Source organism: Eublepharis macularius, chromosome 7 (genome assembly GCF_028583425.1).
Source record: "Eublepharis macularius isolate TG4126 chromosome 7, MPM_Emac_v1.0, whole genome shotgun sequence".
NCBI lineage: Eukaryota > Metazoa > Chordata > Lepidosauria > Squamata > Eublepharidae > Eublepharis > Eublepharis macularius.
Genome location: NC_072796.1, coordinates 73,985,262 through 74,008,299, shown reverse-complemented (window position 1 = coordinate 74,008,299; position 23,038 = coordinate 73,985,262). Strand labels below are relative to the sequence as shown.

Sequence of the window (23,038 nt, the reverse complement as noted above, 5' to 3'; positions counted from 1 at the left end):
TTATAAATAGTTGTCCAACTAGTTTTAACGCCACATAAATTGAATCGAATGAACAGGTCTTTGAGCCTATTATGTTGGCGATCTTGTAAGCAAGAAGGCATGGCCCTATGTATACGATAGGAATGCCATCTTGTCCAGGACTTTTGGAGGGTGGTTCGTTAAAAAATGTCCAACATGGTTAGTCTCTCATTGCCATATACCCTGGAATTTTTGTTATTAGATTTCTGGGCCGATTCTTTGCGGGATAGGAATACTAAATCTCGTTTTGATATTAGTTGCCTTGGCTCACTTGGTTATTGAGGAATTGGAAATCCCTTATAGGATCATTGCTCAAAGAATGGCACTAGAAAATCTGGGAGCAATATTTGATAGGTAGGACTATGCATATGTTTTGGGGGGACTTACATATGGTAGTTCCTTTGAGTATGATAAAATATGGAAACTGGTCCTGGATTTTCTAAGTGCTAAAGATGTAATTCCCTTAGTGCAATGGAGTTTAGATGTTTCTTTATTGTGATTATTGGGTCTGGAACAGATTGTTGTGCTGTTTCAATTACTGCTTTTTATAATTTAATTTTATGGGGGGTTTTCCTGTGTATTTCTTGGTTAATAATTTTTTTCTTTAAAAACGGAGATTTTTCAACCAGATAGCAGAGGGGAGTCAAGACCAGAGGGAATCCCACCAGTTCATTGAAATATCATGTAATTAACATGAGATTTAATGCCATCAAAATTATCAGGGATATATGTATATAATACTGGGTTCCTACCAATACACAAGTACCTCCTTGAGCCGCTGTGAGCATATCAAATGCCATATCTAAATCCTCCCCTTAACAATTTTGGGAAGCTCCCTAAAGCTCTCTGTGTAGACGCAACCAATTGTCCTTAGTTTCCCTTCGCGTCCAATTCGTGTTCCGCAGGGGCCATTCGGGAACTCTCCGGGGGCTCTCTGTCAGCGTGGCTCCAGCCTGAATCTCCTTCCCCGCGAGAGGAGGGACAAGGGCGGAGCAAGCAGAAGGACGCGCAGTGGCTGAACCGCGGCAAGGGAGAGGAGAGAACGGCGTGCCGCGCAGTCGGTGGCTCGGAAACGAGTGGGAAGCGGCTCCTCTCGTTCAGCGGCCGCACCGGGCGTCTCTCCCCCCCCCCCTCCCGCCCTGTAAAGTGAGCTGCGGGCCGTGGCCCACCCGGGACCCTCTGGAGATGAACCTGCAAGAGCTGAGCCGGGAGCTGTCCTTGTGTCTGGCGAGACAGGTGCCGGAGGGGCTGTGGGGTTCCGGCGTAGGCTGGTCCCTGGTGCTGTGCTTCGGCGTCGCTTATGCCTGTTACTATCTCAGCAGCATTGCCAAGGTAGGGGCCCTTCGCTTCTTGGACCGGCTGCAACCCACGCCCACCCCCACCCCACCCCCGGACCAGTCGAGCTTGGAGGCGGGAAAAGCCAACCCGGGGTCCGGCTAGGCTCGTTTTTGAACCCGCCAGCCCATTGTCCTCGGCTGGTGTTACTAGGCGCCTGCAAATCTCAGCAGACCCCTGGAATTCGCTGCGGGGCGGGGGAGGGGTTGCAGAGCCTTTCTCTAATTGAGCAAATGGCAAGTTGGACTTTCCACTTCCTGTTCAGTCATCGGAGTTTGCTCAGCAGATATTGCAGATGCGCCGATGACCAGCGGCGGGGAGGGGAGGCGGGATGGGAAGTAATCTAAAATAAGGAAACGGCGTGGATTTGAGACCCTCTGTCTTTTTAAACAATTTGACTTGAGAATAAGATAGTATCCCCTTCCAGATACCAAATCTCATTGCAGTATTATTTGGGAGCAAGGGGAGAACGTTAGCAAGCTTATGGGTTGCACAAGATGTTCCCGCAGGGCTTGGGACTTCTAGGTGCCTTTCTAGCAGCAGTAATTACATATGCCTCAAAATCTTGCTGCTAGACTAGTACATACCGCTCTCTGTCATTTTGGACTCTGTTCCTTGTTTTTTGGGACTAACATATCAAGCATTATATCACTGCTACCAATACTATTGTTAATATTTTATATGTTGCCAATAAATGTGCCGAGTGCAGTGTAGAATACAGAAATGACTGTAGATATTAGGGCAGGCAGTTTAGAGTGAGTAGTGGGCTGAATTAGAAGAGAATTGAGTGACAGTGGAAGAGCATATAAGGTGAAGCTAGGGTAGTTGGGGTTAACAGATGACGTGCAGAAATGCCTAGGTTCAGTCCCTAATACCTCCAGTTGAAAGGTCTCAGGTAGCAGGACAGGGAAGGACCTTTTGTTGCTTGAGGCTCCGCAGAGTTGCTGCCAGTCAAGGTAGAGATTACTAAGCTATATAGGAATAGCCGAAAAAGTGTGGAGAAAGAAGGCCTGATGAACTGTAGGTGATTTTGTTGCATTAAATCAAAATCATTGTAACTAGGTTGCTGATTGACTCCTTGTCAGTGATGCTGTCCTTTTGATTTATTTGTTTCAGTGTACAGAAAATTTCTCATTTATTCTAAGTATACGGGATATCAGACCAGAACAGCAAAATACAACTTTAAAAAAAATCCAGTCTTCAGCCATTGATACATATTTCAGGCTCATGCATCTAAAGACAATTTTCTATGTTCTTCTTGTGGATTACAGTGGACTGGATTTACACATGAAGAAAAGTGCTGGAGACAAGTTCCTGCGCTAAAGCTTATTCTCTTCTACAGACTTTGCAACTGTCTTCTCTGTTTGAGTTATATGATTCTCATGCGAAGTCTTCCAACCTGAATCTTGTTTATAAATGGACTCTTCATTGGTTACAGCACACCATCAGTCATAATTAAAATAACTGTCCTGAAAAAAAAGTAAAGGGAAAGTCTTCCCCATACATTGGATACTAATTCAGTGAGGTGCACAGCCTTGTGCCTAATTTTTTAAAAAAATGACACCAGTTGGAATAATTTCTCAGAGTGGCTCCCATCTGAATACTATAATATTGTCTCTCTAGCGCTAACATTATGTTTCACAGTGATGTCTCAGTGCAGCATTTGGTGTGCCATGTCTGACCTAAGTATTTATTTGCTACTTCAGGAAACCTTAGGATTGAATAGTAAGGGCCTAAATGTATAGCATTTCATGTTCAGGCAATGGTTTTTAGAAGTCATCCGGTGCACACGTTTGAATAGGAAGTTACTTCAAAACAAATACAATCCTATGCAGAGTTAATCCAGTCCAGAACATGATGCAGTTTATTTAACAAAACGTTTATACTCTACCTTTCCTTATAGCTCAAGGTGGCTATATACATAATATACATATTATATACTTTGAGTATATAGCAACTGCTTGCCTCCGGGGCTTTCTGAAGGCATTTTGATGTCTAAATGAATAGTACTTAAATGGCACTTCTGACTTACCCATCAAAATATCTAAAATGCAAAGCAAAACCTCCACAGAACAGGGCCAGAAACAGAGAAAGTTTTTCCCCCCAACAAACCTGGAGAAAGCTCCAATTTGCTGAAAAATCCAAAAACAAAAAAGAAGGTAAGAGGGCCTTCAGAGCTAAAGAAAAAAAAAGCTGTTGCAACATAATTTGATCTTAGTTGCTATTGTGAGGATTGTCTAGCACCCCCTATAAGCAGTGCTGAAGCAAGCACCACCAGCAGCTGAACAAAAGGCTATAGAGGGAGAAAAGGAAAAACAGACAGGGAAGTGAGGGAGACTCTCATACATAGACATGCTTTAGTAGCAAGGCGGGAAGATGGCAGCAGGAACAATGAGGAAGAAGATACACTTCCCGCAGACCCCACGTTTCTTGGCCTCCCACCTAGCTGGTCTGGTGCTTTTCCTTCAATCCACCCCTGCTCCTGCAACAGCATTGGCAGAAGTTAGGAACACAGAATGCACAGGATACGGTTTTTGCTGCATGTCCCACATGCTCCCTGTCTGAAACCTGGCCCCCAAGAATGAAAGAAGCAGTGGAGGGGAGGGGAACAGGAGAAGAAGAGAGGGCAGGGGGATGGGATGTCTCTTCCACCATGATTTCTCACAGATCTCCCCTTAATTCGCTTTTTTAAAATGAGCACAATGTATAAGGAAATGCTCTTGTATAAACCTCACTGAAATGAACAGGTCTGGCATAATGGCACTATTTTAGGGGAGTCTGCAGATGTCTGTCTCTTGCTGTGGTACCTTTAATGGCAACTAAAGCATGCTACCCGAGGAAGCTGTATAGCTTTACTTAATGGTAGGACCACTTCTGTTTACCTCAGGAATACAGTAGACATATATATGTATTGTTCCTATAGCAGTCAAAACTTGTTTCTTGTAATGCTCTTTGTTTTACTGTTTTAATAAGAAACTTATACTGAAAATAAAAGTATCTTGTTCTTTTAGAGTCAATGCTCATCTGTCTTTCTAGAAACCTGAGCTGGTGACCTGCAGTAAGAGCTTCCACCATTTTCTACAAGACCATTGCCCTGTAGTGACAGAAACCTACTATCCCACTGTGTGGTGCTGGGAGGGTCGTGTGCAGACTCTCCTGCGTCCTTTAATCACATCTCGGCCATATGTGCAATACAGAAAGTAAGTGCCTGCTACAGAATCACTCTCCTGCAGATAGTCCATGAATGTTAATTCTGTGTATAGCAATAATATATTTTAGAAGAGTAGTTCTACATGGTTATTTCAGTGATGCTATATGACTCCAGTTGATTGAATGGCCTGTATGACATAGTGCTCATGTGTGTAGAAATGTGCCATGCTCCTAAATGCTATTGGTATATTAGTTCCAGGAGAGCCCCCACTCTTCTGGGTTCAGCAAATGATGAAAAACCAAATTACTCAAAAAGGCTTTTTACTCCAGTAGGAGGACTGTATTGTAGGGAGGGGGTCTCAGATGCTTCGCTAATGAGTTAGGGACAATAGACTTCACCACTATGTTGCCTTATGTACTATCTGTTGCTTTAAATATGTGCTACCATGTGCTACCTGTGCTTCATGTTGTCTAATGTCAGTCCTAGAATTTATTTATTTATTATATTTTTGACCCACCCTCCCCACAAGCAGGCTCAGGGTGACGCACAACATTGATTAAAATACAACATAAAAACAATAATCACAGCATAAAAACAGCAATCAATAAAACCATTCCAAGACAGGGCAGTCCTGCACTCCTGCCCGTCAGCATACAAAAAGGAGAGGTAGTAGCAGACAGATAGGATACTGTACCCCTTTTTGGGACAGCCAGCAGTGGACTCTCCATAACCCTCATAGACGAAGACTGGTGGAAGGCTTAGCAATAATGGACTAAAATTAGCCTCCACCATATGCCTGGTGGAACATCTCTGTCTTACAGGCCCGCCTAAATGATACAAGATCCTGGCAGGCCCAAGTGTCCTCAGACAGAAAGTTCCACCAGGTTGGGGCCAGGACCGAAAACGCCCTGGCCCTGGTAGAGGCTGGCTGAGCCTCCCTAGGGCCAGGGACCACCAGTAGATGTATTCCGGTTGAACGAAGCATTCTCTGGAGCACATATGGGGAGAGACGGTCCCTTAGGTATGCTGGTCCCAGTTTGTTTAGGGCTTTATAGGTCAGAACCAACACCTTGAACTGGATCCGGAATTCTACTGGGAGCCAGTGAAGCTGCTGCAACATAGGCGTAATGTGTGTCCTACACAAAGCTCCAGTTAGGACACGCGCAGCAGCATTCTGGGCCCGTTGAAGTCTCCGGATCAAGCCCATGGGCAGCCCTGCGTAGAGCGAGTTACAGTAGTCCAACTTGGAGGTGACCATTGCATGGATCACTTTATGTTCCGTTTCAGCATTTGTTCAACTTGGTATTGGATTCTTGCTAATTCTTGGAAATGTCCTCGATACTGACTGTACTAATCTCACGCTGTGTAATCTGCCTTGAGTCTCAGTAAGAAAGGTGGACTATAAATGACATAAATAAATAAAAAATAAAAAAGTGTAGCTGCTGCCCTTTGGGGCACTTTTGCAGTCATTAGGAGCTCAGCTGAAAGCACATATCAATGCTTGCAATCCTATGCACAGTGACATGGGATTAAGTCCTATTGAACTCAGTTTGGTTCTGAGTAGACCTTAGGATTGCTCCCATACAGAGCCATTCTAAACAAAGTTACACTCATCTAAGCCCATTGACTTCAATGGACTTAGAAGTGTGTAACTTGGCTTAGAATGGCAGTATAAATCTTTCACTGAGCTCTGAAACAAGAAAAATAACAGATGATAGAATTCCAGAATATAGAATATTACACATTTTAAAACAGAATATTCTCTAAAGATTCCTATCTCAAAGAATTTTCAGTCAATCAAAATGCATCCAAAATGGATGCTTTGTATAATATTTGTATATTCTATTATTATGTAGTATATTATTAATGCCCACAACTATAAGTACATTTAACTCAGGTAGAGTAGATTTTCATCAGCTGTATGTTACAAGACTCATTCATCAATAACAATACACTTTTTGAAAATATGATTGTTAAAATAGAAGGATTAGCAAAAGCTAATGTGAGATTGCACACAAAACCAGTTTATATCCTTGTCCAGAAAGTTTTTCACTTACACTAAGGTGATATTCAGACATCATAACAAGCTACAATTAAACTCCAGTTGGGACAAGCTAGGACATAACTCATTTAGAATTACTGCTGGGTTGTGGGGAGGAACAAGCTGTTATTTGCCGAAGCACCTACATTCATCTTTCATAACATAGTGAAGCTTGATGCATTCAATCAAATTCAGCATGCTAGTGGAAAAGTAAATGGAAGGAAGGAATGGAACAGTTGTTTGTCTCTTACAGTGCAATCCTAAGTAGTAGGTACTCCAGTCTAAGCCCATTGATTTCAGTGGGCTTAGACTGGAGTAACTTTTCTTAGGATTGCAGTGATAGTATGTTCAAGCAGCTGGAGGTGTATTCCAGATATTTCCCTCATATGTTAGTCACATGTCTGTTCACAGTGTACTGCTAAGACTGTAGTCCACTTATATTTTATAAGATTGACTTAATAGGTTATATTTTGATTGATTTCTTGAACTATAGCAAGTTGCTTGCAACTTAAATATGCCAGAGCTGCATAAGATACATAAAAGAAAGTGCACCTGACATAATAATATTGGCTTTAAAGAAATCTGCTTTGTATCTGCATTTTTAATATTTCAAATTAGATGCCACTGATAACATCTTGTAAATTATAGTCTTGTAAAAGTCTTAAAAGAAATGGGGGTTCCACAACATCTGATTGTTTTGATGCGCAATCTGTACTCTGGACAAGAGGCTACTGTCAGGACAGAATATGGGGAAACAGAATGGTTTCCAATTGGCAAGGGTGTCAGACAAGGATGCATATTATCTCCCTACCTGTTCAACCTCTATGCAGAGTACATCATAAGGAAATCTAGATTAGATCTAGAAGAAGGTGGAGTGAAAATTGGTGGGAGGAACATTAACAATTTGAGATATGCAGATTTTATTTATGTATTATTTATTTATTTATTATATTAGGTTTTTAGTCTGTCCTCCCCACCAGGCGGGCTCAGGGCAGAGTACAACATTTCAAATTACATAAAAACAGTTAAAAACAGATAAAACAGTATACAAATAACATTAAAACAACTTTATACAATACAGCTTCTCTTCAAATGACAATGATAAAATACTGCTTTTCAAGCCCTGGCTCATATGTAGGATGGTGGACAGATCTTTAGTGTGGCCAGTGGGAACCCAACCTAGCCTCCACCATATGCCTAGCAGAACATCTCTGTCTTACAGGCCCGGCGGAAAGATAATAAACCCCTCCGAGCCCTGGTTTCCTCAAACAGAGAGTTCCACCATGTCGGTGCCAGAACCGAAAAGGCCCTGGCTCTGGTCGAGGCCAGGCAGGCCTCCCTTGGGCCAGGGACCACCAACAGTTGTTTATTTGTTGAACGAAGCATCCTCTGGGGTACATATGGGGAAAGGCAGTCCTGCAGATATGCTGGGCCCAGTCTGCATAGGGCTTTATAGGTCAACACCAGAACCTTGAACCGGACCCGGTACTCAACTGGTAACCAGTGCAGCTGACGTAGTATAGATGTTATATGTTCCCTAATTGGGACCCTTGCCATTACTCGTGCAGCTGCATTTTGGACCAGCTGTAGCCTCCGGATCAGGCCCAGGGGAAGCCCTGCATAGAGCGAGTTGCAGTAGTCTAATCTAGAGGTGACCGTTGCTCCGGATCACTGCAGTTAAGTCATGGTTTGATAGGTAGAAGACAAGCTGCTTAGACAGAAAAATGAAGACCAGGCAACCGCTGCGACCTGTGCCTCCATAGTCAGGGAGGCTTCCAGGATCACCCCCAGGCTCCTAACTCTCAAAACCGGCGCAAGTAGCGCTCCATCAAGAGCGGGGAGCGGGAGTCCCGTGCCCATGGCCTCCAGACCCACATGCAGGACCTCCATCTTTGTGGGATTTAATTTCAACCGACTCTGCTTCAACCATCCAGTCACAGCTTTGAAGGCATGCTCCAAGACATGTGGGGCAGAGTCGGGCCAGCCGTCCATCATCAGATGACACCACATTACTAGCAGAAAATAGTGAAGACTTGAAACGACTACTGATGAAGGTTAAAGGGGAAAGCACCAAAGCAGGATTACAACTGAACATCAAGAAGACAAAAGTAATGACTACCGAATAATTACTCAATTTTAAAGTTGACAATGAGGAAACTGAAGTTCAAGATTTTCTATTCCTTGGCTCAATCATCAACCAACAGAGGAAGAAATCAGAGGAAGGTTGAGACTTGGAAGAGTAGCTGTGAGGGAGCTAGATAAGATCCTTAAAGATAAAGATGTCTCTCTGGGAACCAAGATCAAGATAATCCAAACTATGCTATTCCCCATTGCCATATATGGCTGTGAATGTTGGACGGTAAAGAAAGCTGACAGGAAAAAAATTGATTCATTTGAAATGTGGTGCTGGAGGAGAGTTTTGCATATACCATGGACAACCAAAAAGACAAATAAGTGGGTACTAGATCAAATCAAGCCCGAATTCTCCTTAGAAGCTAAAATGATAATACTAAAGCTATCGTACTTTGGTCACATCATGAGAAGACAAGATTCTCTGGAAAAGTCAATAATGCTAGGAAAAGTGGAAGGCAGCAGGAAAAGAGGAAGACCTAAAACAGGATGGCTTGACTCAATAAAAGAAGTCACGTCCTCCAGTTTGCAGGATCTGAGTAGGTCTGTTAGAGAGAGAACGTTTTGGAGGTCTTTCATTCATAGGGTCACCATAGGTCCGAGATGACTTGACGGCACATTATTATTGATATTAACAAGTGTGGACATTTGTTTACAATTAATTAAATACATAAAGTGAAAACAGATCCAAATGCATGCAACTGAGTAGAGATCCTGCCTATTGGCACTATACTGCTTTCAGCAGAATACCCAAGGCACATTCCAGTCTGCACAGGGAGGCATATTTGAATCCACATTCCATAGAAGGCAATGTAGTGTGGGTAAAACATCTGCCCACAGTGGCAATTTTGAAAAGGCATCTAATTTATGGCCTGTGTTCCTGATCCACTAAGTGAAATGTAAGGAGGAGCTCTCTTCTCCCTGTGTATATGATTTGTAGAATAGCTCCCTGGAGCTATCTCTAGGAGCAGCTGTTGCAGCTCCTTTGCTGCTGCCATAGGGTCAATAGGATTGCAAGCCCGTGGGCTTCATATTCTCAGATCCCTCAACCTTGCTTCAGGAACAGCTGTTATGACAGCTGTTGCTATGCTCCAGTTGGGCAGGCTTAAGCATACACATTTCATCAGGTTTTCTGATGGGGAGGGAGGAGTTGGGACTGAGGGTGTGCACCTGAGGCACGTGTTCTCCAAGGACAATTCATTCATCCATCCTTCTGGTAGGTGGGAATGGAATTGGGCTGGCGGGATCCCATCCTCCAAGTCCCCCCCTTCCCTTCATACCTACTGACTGTTCTTGGCTGCCAGTATTTGGAGGCGGAATGAGGATAGTGTTAGGTAGAATTTATCACCACTACTAACCTCGCTGCTTGCCACATTTTCCCATCCATTATGTCTGCGTGTGGGGCATCCACTTTATGAATAAAGAGAAGTGATCATTGTGGGCTCCTTTCCTTTTTTTTGCAAAGCTTATTAATGTTGTTGTTTTCCAGTGAACTTATTAAAGCAACAGATGGAGGACAGATTTCCCTGGATTGGTTTGATAATAATGACAGCATGTGTTACCCAGATTCCAGCACTCGACCTACTATCCTGCTGTTGCCTGGCCTCACAGGATCAAGCAGGGAATCCTACATTCTTCATATGATTCAGCAAAGCAAAGAACTGGGCTACAGGTATAATCTGTTTCATTTGCTAATACCTTCATTAGAACAGCTTGAATTCAGTTTTATAAATGAGAAACTCCTGGAGAGTGAAGGGAGTGGTCCAGGAGAGAAGATACTTTCTTTCTTATTAATTTCCTTGACTTCCCACCACCCACTTATTCATGTATTCCTATATTGCCTCTCTACCAAAGTGCCCAAAGCAGTTCACAGAATAAAAATCTCATACAACTATACCTCATAAAACTATACCCCCATCTAACCCTAAGACATCACAAATGTCCAAACCAACAATAAACAGGGGAGCATTAACTAAAACTCCAATAATTAATAGATCCCACAGCAGTCAATTAAGAGTACTTAAAACCAAAACCTGTCGCGGAAGCTTGAAACCAATTAAAAACAACAGCAGAAAACAAAATGGAGAGAAACCAAGACCAAAGATAAAACAATTAAAAGCAAGCTGAAACAGAATTCCCCCCCCCCCCCCGCCCAATATTTATCATACCCTTCTAAGCTTGTTGTTTTCAGTGGGTGTTGAAGGATACTCTGCTTAGGAGTGCACTGTTAATCTAGTTCTGCAAGACACATCATGATGGCACCAGATGCAAGGAGGGAGGTGGCATTCCAAAGCTAATGGGTAGCCACTGAAAAGGCCCTATTCGCCATGGCCACCAACACCCTATAGGAAGTAGTGGGTACAGTGAGGGGACCCACAAATGAGAGAGCCTGAAATGATATTGGTGCCTAGACAGGCCTATGCTGGGGGAGATGGCCCTTTAAGTACCCAAGTTCTAGGCTATATGAGGTTTTATAGGTCAAAACCTGCACCTTGAATTGGGACCAGAAGCATACTGACAGTTAGTGAAGTTCTTTCAACAGTGGAGTGATGTGCTGCTGTAGTCCACCCCCACTAGCAATCTTGCTGCTGTGTTCTGGGCTAGCTGAAACTTCTGGACAGTCCTCAAAGGTGTTCCCGCATAGAGCACATTACATTAATCAAACTTTTAGGTGATTAGAACATAAATCATTGTGGCCAGATCACACTTTCCAAGAAAACATTACGGAGGGTGAATCAACTGTATCAGGATAGAAGTATTACCCATAAACTTCAATCAAGCATCCTCATCTGTGAAAGTGTTCCTTTACAGAATCCATCCCATCAAGAGTCAAACAGTTCCAAAATCAGTACCAGTACTGTCCAATAACACCTCAGTCCTATGGATTGAGTTTATTGGCTCTCATCTATCCTATTATGACAGTCAGACAATAGCTGAGAATATCCACTACCCAACTCATGTCATATGCAAAGAAAGGAGTAGTGTGTCATTCATATATATACCGCATTTTCAACTCTATCCCAGAACTCTGGAAGAACAGCATTTGAAAAACGACAGAACCTTGCAGAAGACCAAGGCATACTGGCCACTGTGATGAACAAAACACTTCCAGCCACGCCCTTTAGAAACAATCAGGAAGATATAACTCATAGGTATCTAATAGTAGTCTCTCTGGGAGCGGTCTCCATTGAAGTGGCTCTCACAGCTGCAACTGCTACAAAGCAACTCTATGGTTATATCGATAAAAATGTTCATTTAAAATTGAATAGAGCCATTATACAAGTTGGGTAGAGATACACTGTTTCTTAAATTTTTTAACTTAATATTGTTGCAGATATTGGCTGAAATCAACACTAAAAGGTGCTTCTTATTCTAGTGTTCCCTTCTATTTTAATTTTCCCTTTCTGTGTTTTATAACTTTCTGACCTGCCTTAATTAAAAAAGTAAATCGGGGCTGGTAGTAGTTTCCAATCAAAGCATTATTCTGTATGAGATAGAAGGACCATGTTCTTTGACTGGTAGTAAAGTCATAAATACTTATAATTATAGCACTCAGCAGAATTGTAGTCAGCAGATAATATTAGGTGCAAGTTCAAAGAAAAGCAGCTTTTCATAACTTCATATGGTCAGTTTTAAGAGATAATCTGTGCCCTTCTAAACAGAAAGTTACACCTTTCTAAGTCCATTAAAGTCAATGGGCTTGGAAGGCTATATCTGTGTTTAAGAGGGCACTATATGGGTTGGATCTAGCTAGCATTCTGCTGGTGAAACAGGGAGGAGGGTGTCTCCTTTGACCACCAGAAAATTATATTGGAGATCATGGGAACTGCATGGATAAAAGCTACATGGGACAGGGGTGGTAGTAAGGAGGGTAATTAGATGAAATTGAATGAAAAAGCTGGCTGAATCCAATCCTATGTTGTTACATAGAGCTGAATTTTCATTTTAGACCAGGTTATTTTTAAAAAGAAAGCCTTCCTCTCCCAAGCCAGCACACTGTTGGGTCTAAGAACCATGTGTAATCTTGCCCTGGTGCCTGAAACCCTGGCGGGAGAAAGCAATACAACCTATCAGCCAGGGCTAGGAGTTCCTAAATAAATCATAAATTGTTTTATTTAATTTCAGTTGATATAAAATTTATAGATATTGTTAATATAGTACTTTGGATCTGTACCAGTACTTACAAATATAGTTTAGGGTATACCTATATAGCATTTATTGAATTTACATGTAATTTAATTTACTATTAAAATAAATAAAATTAAAACAAAAAGACAGGCTTGCTTCCCTTCAGCCTTGGTCATAAAGGTGGGTAGGGAGAGAATAGGTCTTGGAGAATGTGTGCCCTCTAGTACATATCCTCCAAGTTCGTTTTCTCCAACCACCCTCCCCTGAGAGTTTCTGCATGAAAGGGACTGCATGTTTGCTGCTGAAAGGACAGAAGGAATTGGCCTCAGATGATGTGTCATGCATCCTACCACCCTCCCCTCCCCCTGCCAAAAAGAGATCTTTTCAGCATCCACTGCTCAGTTTCCCCTCCCCTGTCCCCTTGGTGGTGGCAAGGGTTTGCTGTCCCTCCTTCACAAGGTATTTCTTATGCAAAGTATTATGATGATTTTAATAAGACATCAGTTCTCAGCAAGTGCCTATGATACGTTTTGGTTTCAGCATTCAAACGTAGTTCACAGTCTCAAGGGCAGCAGTCAGGTGGCTGGCTACTCTCAGGCTCAACCACTCAGCCCCCTCCTCTTTTTCTTAACTGTTCCCAAATGAACCTGTGCACTCTAGCTCAGCTGCTGAAACTTCACGAGCACCTTGAGGCTGGGTAGTGAGCTCAGAACTCGATGTATGTCTGTCTGTATGTAAAATACACATTCCTGAGTTGATTCATTGACAAATCCACACTTATAAATTGAAGCAGCTTCGAAATGCATGGAACTCTTCAGATCTAAAGACAATCAACAATCCTGGTAAACAGTGCTCTTTTTCTTTTAAGGTGTGTGGTTTTTAACTATCGAGGAACTGCTGGTGAAAATCTCTTGGTAAGTATTACTCTTAAATTAAATAAGAACTTTGAGCAACCATAATGCATATAAGTAGTAAGGTGCTGACACCTTGTAAACGTGTAACTTTTCCATAGGCAGTTCCTATTGATGCTGTCATTGGGAGGTCAAGGTCCTTGTTGGCAATTTTTCACTTTATTTCATACAGCATAATAACGATGAGCAAAACAGACACTAATTTACACCACCTAACTGTTATAACCACCTAACTGTTATAATGTTTTAATTGTATTTTTTAACTGTATATCTCAAAATGAGAGAGACAAGCTCTGAGCAGTTGTGGGGAAAGGCACAAGTTTTACACTGGTCCTTCCTGGTTCACTTACAGTAAAATCTTTGATACAAATATGAAGCCAAATATAAAATCCCTCCTCCCAAACAATGCAGCTGAGCAGCCTAGGTATTTATCCACTTGTAGTAACGTGTGGTGTACTATTGTCAGTGCTGACTGTTGTCTAGTTGGGAATTGGGTTGCATTGTTAAAATGAACAGGACCAGTATCAGGAGGTGGATTCCTCTGACAGCTACCCAGTGGTTTGGAAGGCTCCTCTACTGAGTCCTGACCTATGTCTACTGCAGCTTCTCATCACCATCACCTCTCTATTGCTTGTTGCCTAGAGAGAAAAAAACAGGCTATGGCTTTTCTTTGCTTGTCCTGCAAGAAGCTGTGGCAGCACTGCTGCTTACCTCTCTCTCCTCTGCAGGATGGTGAAAGAACCTAATTTCAACCAGAGGTCAAGCAAACAGCAATGGCAACTGTTCCTTGCTGCCATATTTACTTCCTAGCTTATCAGTCCCAAAAGGAGGAATGGCAAGGCACACAACAGACACTCACTTGATCTCTGGCCAGTAGGTTCTGTCTCTAGTACAAATCAAGCTACAAGTGATGCTTGACACAAGGTGGACACAAGTCAGGTTCCTGAAAGTGTAGGTGTCTTTTCTGACTACTGCAGCTCAGCTCCTTCCCAGCCACTGGGTGCTGGAGTTTACCAAAGGAATTCACATAGCTAACAACATAAAACCAATCCAACTTGCAGAGTTGGAGGGAGAGTGCCTGCATAGAGAGTGCTAGTGTTTACAACAAATGTTTATTACAAGCAAAGTCCGCTGGTGGTGGGGTGCAGGGAGCTCACCTTCTGCTGGCCCAAGGGAGCCCCTGGCAGTTGCCATTGCTCCAAGCCCCCTTACACCATTTCACCAGTGGCTGGCAAAGCTGTTGGTAACCGAGACAGTTGGGAGTGCTCCCACTGGTGGCAGCATAGGAAGCCTCCCATGCCTCACACTTTCCATGCCTGCTTCGCCCGTGGGTGGCAATGCACCCCTTCCAGCTTCTCTGGCTTCCCTCCAGCCCTGTCTTGGACCCGAGAGCCGTGCGAGATCAGGCAGGAGGTGGGGCAGCTCAGGAAGCTTCACGCGCCTCACATGTCCTCAGCCCTCTTCTCGCCTTCAGCTCTCTTCCCAAGCCTCGCACGCCCTTAGCTCTCTCCCTTGGCTCCCCAGCACCTCTCCTGCTGCCCGCCCGCTTCTCTCTGCCGTTGCCTGGCTCTCCAGAGGCCCCCCACAGGCTAAGCAGGTGCAGGGCATGCGAGGCAAAAGAGGCTTCCTGCAGTGCAGACAGGAATGAGAGGATTAGTATTTTAATGATTAAAGCCAACACTTCGTATTATGCCAGGAAACCACTGGGAGCCACAGCAATTCTCTCAGCACAGAATATGATATGACCCCATTAGCCCACATTAGTAAACATTCAAACACTCCTTAAAGGCTTCCTGGTATTGAGTGGACTATAGTGGCCTAGGCTAGAAATTACAATGTTTATGTATAAGAGTGGTCAGGTCACCGTTCTCTAGATGTTTACAGTTGATGAAGCAACATAAATCAATAAAAAGATTCCATCAGCAACACTAAATCTAGAAGCATTCCAAGATTAATTTTTTTAAATAAACAACTTTTATTAATTATAAACAGAAACAATAACAATAAACATTAAATTGCAAATACATGGAGTAATATATTGGTTATACAAGCTTGCAGGTTTCGAAGAAAAACATTTAAAACACTCGCTTACTATAATTTGTAGTTCATATACCACAAGAATAAGTCGCAGTATATTGGTATAGTTGGTTTAGTTCATAGTGCTAGACTTTCAATATATCTTTGTATAGATGGTTGGGAGGAAGTGTTTCAGTTTCGTCAATGAAATTTAAGAAAGACCACCATTTTTCGTAATAGTTAGATGTCGAGGAATTAGCCGATAAATTGTCTGTTATTTTATCTATAATGAGCTGATTCCACACTCTGGAGTACCAATGGTTCAAAGATGGTGGAGACTGTTTTTTCCAAAAATATGCTATTGATGATTTTGCTATGGCAAGTAGATTAGTAATTAAATCTCATTGAGGCGTTGGCACGTTTACCCCTTGCCATAGATTCAAAATCCAATATTAATTTTTCAGGAGTTAGGCAACCCTCATCTAGCACAGAAAAACCAAAAAATCCAAGATTAATTTAACCTCTCACTATTTAAGAGAGTCAGTTTGGTGTAGTGGTTAAGAGCGCGGGACTCTAATCTGGAGAGCCAGATTTGATTCCCTGTGTCCAGGGTCCACAGCCCAGCCCTTGGACTTACCTGGAGAAAAGGACGGGAGACCCCCGGGAGACAACCACCCAGCTGCCTCAACAGACAGTTGTCCAGGGTAAAACAGTCACAGCACACCAGCAGTAGAGTCAGGGGGCCCAAAGGCTCCAGAGAAGACAACACAGCCAGCAGCAAGTGTGGGAAGGGAAGAGCCAGAGGGGGAAGCCATCCAGGGAAGGACAGCCATGCCCAGCATCAATGGACAGGCAGCCCAGATGCTGGCACCTCAGGAGCAAGGCCAGGGAAGCGCAGCCACAGCCAGCATCAATGGACAGACAGCCCAGATGCTGGCACCTCAGGAGCAAGGCCAGGGAAGCGCAGCCACGCCCAGCATCAATGGACAGGCAGCCCAGATGCTGGCACCTCAGGAGCAAGGCCAGGGAAGCGCAGCCACACCCAGCATCAATGGACAGACAGCCCAGATGCTGGCACCTCAGGAGCAAGGCCAGGGAAGCGCAGCCACACCCAGCATCAATGGACAGGCAGCCCAGATGCTGGCACCTCAGGAGCAAGGCCAGGGAAGCGCAGCCACACCCAGCATCAATGGACAGACAGCCCAGATGCTGGCACCTCAGGAGCAAGGCCAGGGAAGCGCAGCCACACCCAGCATCAATGGACAGACAGCCCAGATGCTGGCACCTCAGGAGCAAGGCCAGGGAAGCGCAGCGACGCCCAGCATCAATGGACAGGCAGCCCAGATGCTGGCACCTCAGGAGCAAGGCCAGGGAAGCGCAGCCACAAGGGAGTCTGGGTGAGATATACCGCCCCTCCTTCCACAGAGCAGGGTCCTGCAGTATCCCTGCCACCCCTTTGATGGCAGGGTGGGCATGCCAGTGCCCCGCCCAGTGGCCTACGCGGCGAGCCCTGACACCCCACTCCTCCACTTGAAGCCAGCTGGGTGACCTTGGGCTAGTCACAGTTCTCTGGAGCTCTCTCAGCCCCACCCACCTCACAGGGTGTTTTGTTGTGGGGATAATAATGACATACTTTGTAAACTGCTCTGAGTGGGTATTAAGTTGTCCTGAAGGGCAGTATATAAATTGAATGTTGTTGTTAATAATAATAATAATAATAATATGTCATTCTAAAAGAAGAATCCCATTATATTCATAACTATTTAGTGAGAGAGTGAATAAACCACTGTATGATTTCTGTAACTTTGCCAGTCTTTTCCCAGGGTGACTCTGTCAGATGGAGGGAAGGAGAAAGCTGCTGTAGCATGGTGGTTAAGTGGTCAGGTTGCAAGTCAGCATTCTGCTGGTTGGAATCCCACTACTGCCATGAGCTCAGCAGGTGGCATTGGGTAAGCCCTCCTCTAAGCCTCAGTTCCCTAGCTGTATTGTGAGGATAATAATAACACTGACTTTGTTCACCCCTCTGTGTGGGGCACTAATCTGTCTAGGAGAGGGTTATATAAGCACAGTTATTATTATAGTTATTATCAAGCTGAGAGTCAATGTGGTTAGATTGACAAACTAGGCTCAGGGAGACTCAGGTTAAAAGTTCAGACTCTGTCATGAAAGCTTGCTGGTTGATCTTGGGGTGAGACACACCTTTGTGAGGCTAGCTGTTATGACCTCTCTCTTTTAATCATGTGGTTAGATATAGTGTTTCTTTAACATTCTTTTTGTTTCTCTCACTAGGTTTGTAACTAGGCTTCCCAGGTGCGCGCTGGTGACAGGCAAACTCTCAGGGGTTTGCCTCCTTGCCCGCCAATCTGCCAGTGATCAGTGGGAAGTGGCAAGCCACCCAGAGGTCACCTGCCACCAGCAGGCACCCCGGGAACATGTGTGCAGGCTCCCAGGGGGGCGCAATGACATTTCCGGGAGTGATGTTGTCGCACCAGCCGTGCAAGTGCTCCTGCACTTGTTTGAAGCCAATTTTGGCCCCAAAGAGGCCAAATCAGACCCATGTGGAGTGTGGGAGCATTCAGGTGGTCAGCACAATGATGTCACTCCCTGAAATGATGTCATCATGCATGCAGCAGAAGGGGAAAGGGATCTGGCAACCCTATCTGTAATGCTGCCACCAGGAATTTAATTCCAATCCAATTAATTGACCTTTCCCGTAGTATTGTGCCCAAGCTGTAGGGCTCCTTAATTGAACTATGTGGTCCTGAGGATGAGACTGTTGTATGGTAATCTATACATATAAAGACAGGTGTCCTGACTGACTCATCAACGTCCAGCCCAAACCCCTGGACCTAGAAATGTGAGATTTGGGGAAAACATTCCTTTTGTGATGTAGAGGCTCACTAAGAAGGGCTTTTAAGAAATTTGCCCCCTAAGAGAGTAAAAAGGGGTAAAATGTGTTTTCCCATAGGGATACAGCTTCCCTGTGTGGCTGACAGGCTTTTCCTCCGCTCGCCCCTGCCAACTCAGCCACTCTTCCCTGAGGTCATTTGCATATGCGGCCTGATTGGTCATCACCCCAACATTCTAAAGAGTATGCTCCCTGTTGGGAGTTATTGGGAATATGTCCTGAGGTAAAAATACACCTCCCAGTCTTCCCCTCTACGGTTGCCAATCTCCCTGTGGGGCCTGGCTCCTGCCTGCTTGCACCCTTCCCCTCCATGATGGGTCAGCTGTGGAACTCTTGTGTTCTGAGGTAAAAATCAGGTCAGGCAAACTGCAGACAGTTGAAGAAAGACAGTACAAGACTCCTGAATAGGGATTTTATATAAAAGTCAGTATGGCAACAGTTTTTCAGTATTCATGGGAAGATGGTGCACGACCTTTCTAGGGGCCATTTTAATGCAAACCTCTCACATGAACCTGCCAAAGTCCCCACCACACCACCCCTCCCTCTGTCCAACTCCACCTCACACCTCTCACAGCCATCATCTCTTACTGCTGCCAAGAAGCCTTCTGGCAGATGTCGTTCAAAGTTCACCGACACTAAAAGGAGGCAGCAACTTAGATATGTACATCCTACTCCTGCAGTGCACTGAGCAGCAGTGGCCAAGTACCAGCACCTCGAGGTGCACAGAGCAGCAAAGTCTCTCTACGAGCAAAGCAATCCTGGAAGACTAGTAGAGAGGCGTTCATTTCCATGGTAGGTCAGGGCTTACTCAGGCATGGCATATGATCCTTCGCTACCTCTTAACCTCATCCATGCAGAAACACCCCTGTTCAGCTTCTCAAAATAAAGCAACATGGCCCAAGTGCTGCGGAACTCTACACTCAGTGTTTGGGATGAGAGCACCATGGCACATAAAGGGTGTTTTGAGGCACTGAGCATAACCCTCAAAGATGTCAGGGCCAATGAGAGAGTGATGGGAGAGTCACTATGCTGCTGGCTGGAGACTTCCGACAGACTCTACCAGTAGTCCCAAGGGGAACTCAAGTTGACTAGGTTATTGTGTGTGTCAAGGCATCATATCTGTGGCCCTTCATCAGGAAACTCTCACTAAGAAAGAGCATGAGGGTTCACTTGAGAGGCGAGGTGTCCACTGAGGAATTCTCTGAACCCGTACTAAAAATAGGGGATGGAGAGTATCCCGAGTCCAAGGGAAAGGTGGCCATCTCTGCAGGCCTGGGCACAGTAGCGATGACCCTAGCAGCAGACCTAACAGCCACGGTACACCCTGATATTGCTACTATCACAGAGAAGTCCATGGACTTCTGAACCCCAAGAATGACAAGGCTGCCAGCATTAATGAAACACAACTTCCTCGAAGGGGCAGAAATGGAGTACAGATCTGTGGACTCAGTGGTGCAAATGGATGAAGCGGTCCACTACCCTGTGGAGTTCCTCAACATGTTTAATCCTCCTGGCTTCTCAGCCCACAAGCTTCTCCTCAAAGTGGGGGCTCCAGTGATGCTGCTCCAGAACCTCAGCCCACCCAAACTCTGCAATGGCACCAAACTGTGAGTGAAAGCCCTCCACAGGAACATCATTGAGACCACATTGTTCACTGGCAGTGCTCAAGGGGGTCGGTGTTCATACCACGCATACCATTCATGCCATCAGATAACCTCTTTTGAGTTCAAGTGACTGCAGTTCCCATTCAAGGTTTGCTTTGCTATAACGATCAACAAGTCCCAGGGGCAGATACTGAAGGTGGCAGGAATTGACTTGAGGGAGGACTGCTTCTCACATGTGTAGTTCTATGTGGCCTGCTCCAGAGTGAGCTCACTCAGCAGCCTGGTGATCCTAGCACCTGAGGGAAAAACCACTGATGAGGTCTACAAACAGATCCTTCAGTAGAAAAAAAAGGTTGTATGTATTTTTAACTTTATTTATTGCACTACAATCTTTTCCTTTTAAAATCTCTTCAATAAATGTTACATTTCGAAATCACTTCCATCAGTTTTCGGCGTCAACATGCTTCGCTTTATTCAAACACCTTTGTGAAGCTCGGGTACTATGCTATTATACTACAAAACTAACTAAAAAAAACACCCCACAAACCAAAAAATGTTACATACCCATAAATATAATAATAATATGTTTATTGCTTTTCCGGCCGAAGCCATAAGCCATACAAACACCAACAAAATATGAACTGTACACTTGAACATACCCAATTCACATAGACATAACTCGTCATTATCACTTTAAAACTATCTAAACTCATGAAAATCTTGTTTCTTTATCACCATGGCTAAAAAGAAAGCCACTATAGCAGAGGTTTGATTGTCAGGAAAGTTATCAGACAATAACACTGAGATTGCCCAAGGAAGGAAGGGAAGCTTTTCTTTTAACATAATAGGAATAATAAATCTCTGTCTTTCCTTACTCCACTTAGGGCAAAAAACGATTATATGATCCAGGGTCTCTAACTTTCCTTGTCCACAGTCACAAACTCGTTCAGAATAAGGGAGTCCAGAGAAACGACCAGAAAGCACTTTAGAGGGGAAGGAGTTAAGTCTAGCCAATGTGAAGGCTCTGTGTTGAGCTGGAATCTTTAAAGAATAGCAATAAGATGGAATAGCCTCTGGGGGTGAAGGTCCCAGGGATAAGCCCGAACATGTACGTCTGGCTCTCTGGAGAGTACTGCTGTAATCGAGATCCTTTAGTTTTAATTTTATAACTCTGAGGGCCTCATTTGTCTGTAAAGATGTTATATCAATATCCAGAATTTTTAGTTTCTGGTTAATTAAATTAGTTCGGCTACTCTTATAGGTATCCTGCGAGATCAAATGTGCAAAACCTACTTTCCCTGAATTGTCCTTGTAAATTTCCTTGTTCCAGAACAACTTAAAGGCTGTAATCCATGCTCTCTTCTCAATTGAGGGTTGGGCGAATTCCACCCTAAGTGCAGTACCTGCTACGCATCTCGGGACTGCCGCTATCTCCCTCAAAAATGTGTGTAGAGGGGTGTCAAGGTTGTCGGATACACCTTCAATCCACACTCCACACCCATAAAGTATCTGTGGGATAACCTTAGCATTAAAAATCCTAATGGCTGCTGGTATATGTTTTGCTCCTTTGGAGTAAAAGAATTTTTTAATTGCCATTGATGAAATGTTTGCGGCCTTCAGAGCAGCCTGGATATGTGGTTTCCATGATAGATTGTAGTTAAAAGTGATACCAAGATAACTAAAGGAGGGGACTCTCTCCAAAGCCCCTCCCAGTACTCTTATCGATTTGGGGCCGTTATGGAAGGACCTGGAAAATCTCAGGACTTTTGATTTAGCATAATTAACTTTAAGTTCCTCATTATTACAATATGTGATAAATGTGCTAATTAGTGATTTTAAACCTAGTTCTGTTTTGGAGATAAGGAGAGCATCGTCTGCGTATAAAAGAATCGAAATTGGAGTATTTGCTAGATAAGGGGGGTGTCTGGTATGTGATTTCACAAATGGAATCATGTCATTAATGAATAGATTAAATAAGGATGGAGCCAGCAAACAACCTTGTTTCACACCTTTATCGGTTTGAAAACTTGGAGTTAATTGACCCTGCCGGTTGTACCTAATTTGGGCGGAAGTGTCAGACCCATAAATATTATAACTGGATTTAAAGTAGTTAAATACCATAGTGAAGCACAGACATCAAGCTAGTCTATATATTATAAAGACAAATGTCCTGACTCATCAACGCCCAGCCCAAACCCCTGGACCTGGAAACATGTAATTTGGGAAGAACATTCTTTTCATGATGTAAACACCCACTAAGAAGGGATTTTAAAAAATTTGCCCCCTAAGGGGGTAAAAAGGGGTAAAATGTGTTTTCCCAAAGGGATCCAGCTTCCCAGTGTGACTGGCAGGCTGCTGCCTGCTTGCGCCGCTGCCAGCTCGGCCACTCTTCCCTGATTGGGCCAGACTTTCAAGGTCATTTGTATATGCGGCCTGATTGAGCCTCACCCCCCCCCCCCACATTCTAAACAGTCTGCAGTTGCTATTGGTAGTCATTGAACATGTCCTGAGGTCAAATGCCCCTCCCAATCTTCCCCTCAAAAGTTCACTAGGGTTGCCATTTCACAATCATTCATCTCTCTCAAATCCTCCTTTCTCTTGAGAATGTACTTTGTTCAAATTTTGCTGTTAATCTCTCCCTTTTTAGCTCAGGTTTCTGTCAGCTTCTTCCTCTCACACTCTTATAATACTCTGACAATATTAGGATTTGACTCCTCTAGTTCTTAATTTGTCCTACTTTTCTCTTAGAAACTTAATGCCTTTTCACAGCAGTATATGGTATTCTAATCAGGACTG

The 23,038-nt window shown here is 44.0% G+C and overlaps 1 protein-coding gene across 1 annotated transcript in view; it reads left to right on the top strand.

The window, feature by feature from the left end:
• Positions 1-798: 798 nt before the first annotated feature.
• The window catches only part of ABHD3 (abhydrolase domain containing 3, phospholipase), a 39,906-nt gene continuing 17,666 nt past the window's right edge, over positions 799-23,038 (top strand). The window contains exons 1-4 of the mRNA XM_054984598.1: positions 799-1,350; positions 4,390-4,553; positions 10,165-10,347; positions 13,672-13,717. Coding sequence (XP_054840573.1) covers positions 1,204-1,350; positions 4,390-4,553; positions 10,165-10,347; positions 13,672-13,717 — 540 coding nt within the window. The 5' untranslated portion in view covers positions 799-1,203. The remainder of the gene's footprint in view (positions 1,351-4,389; positions 4,554-10,164; positions 10,348-13,671; positions 13,718-23,038) is intronic.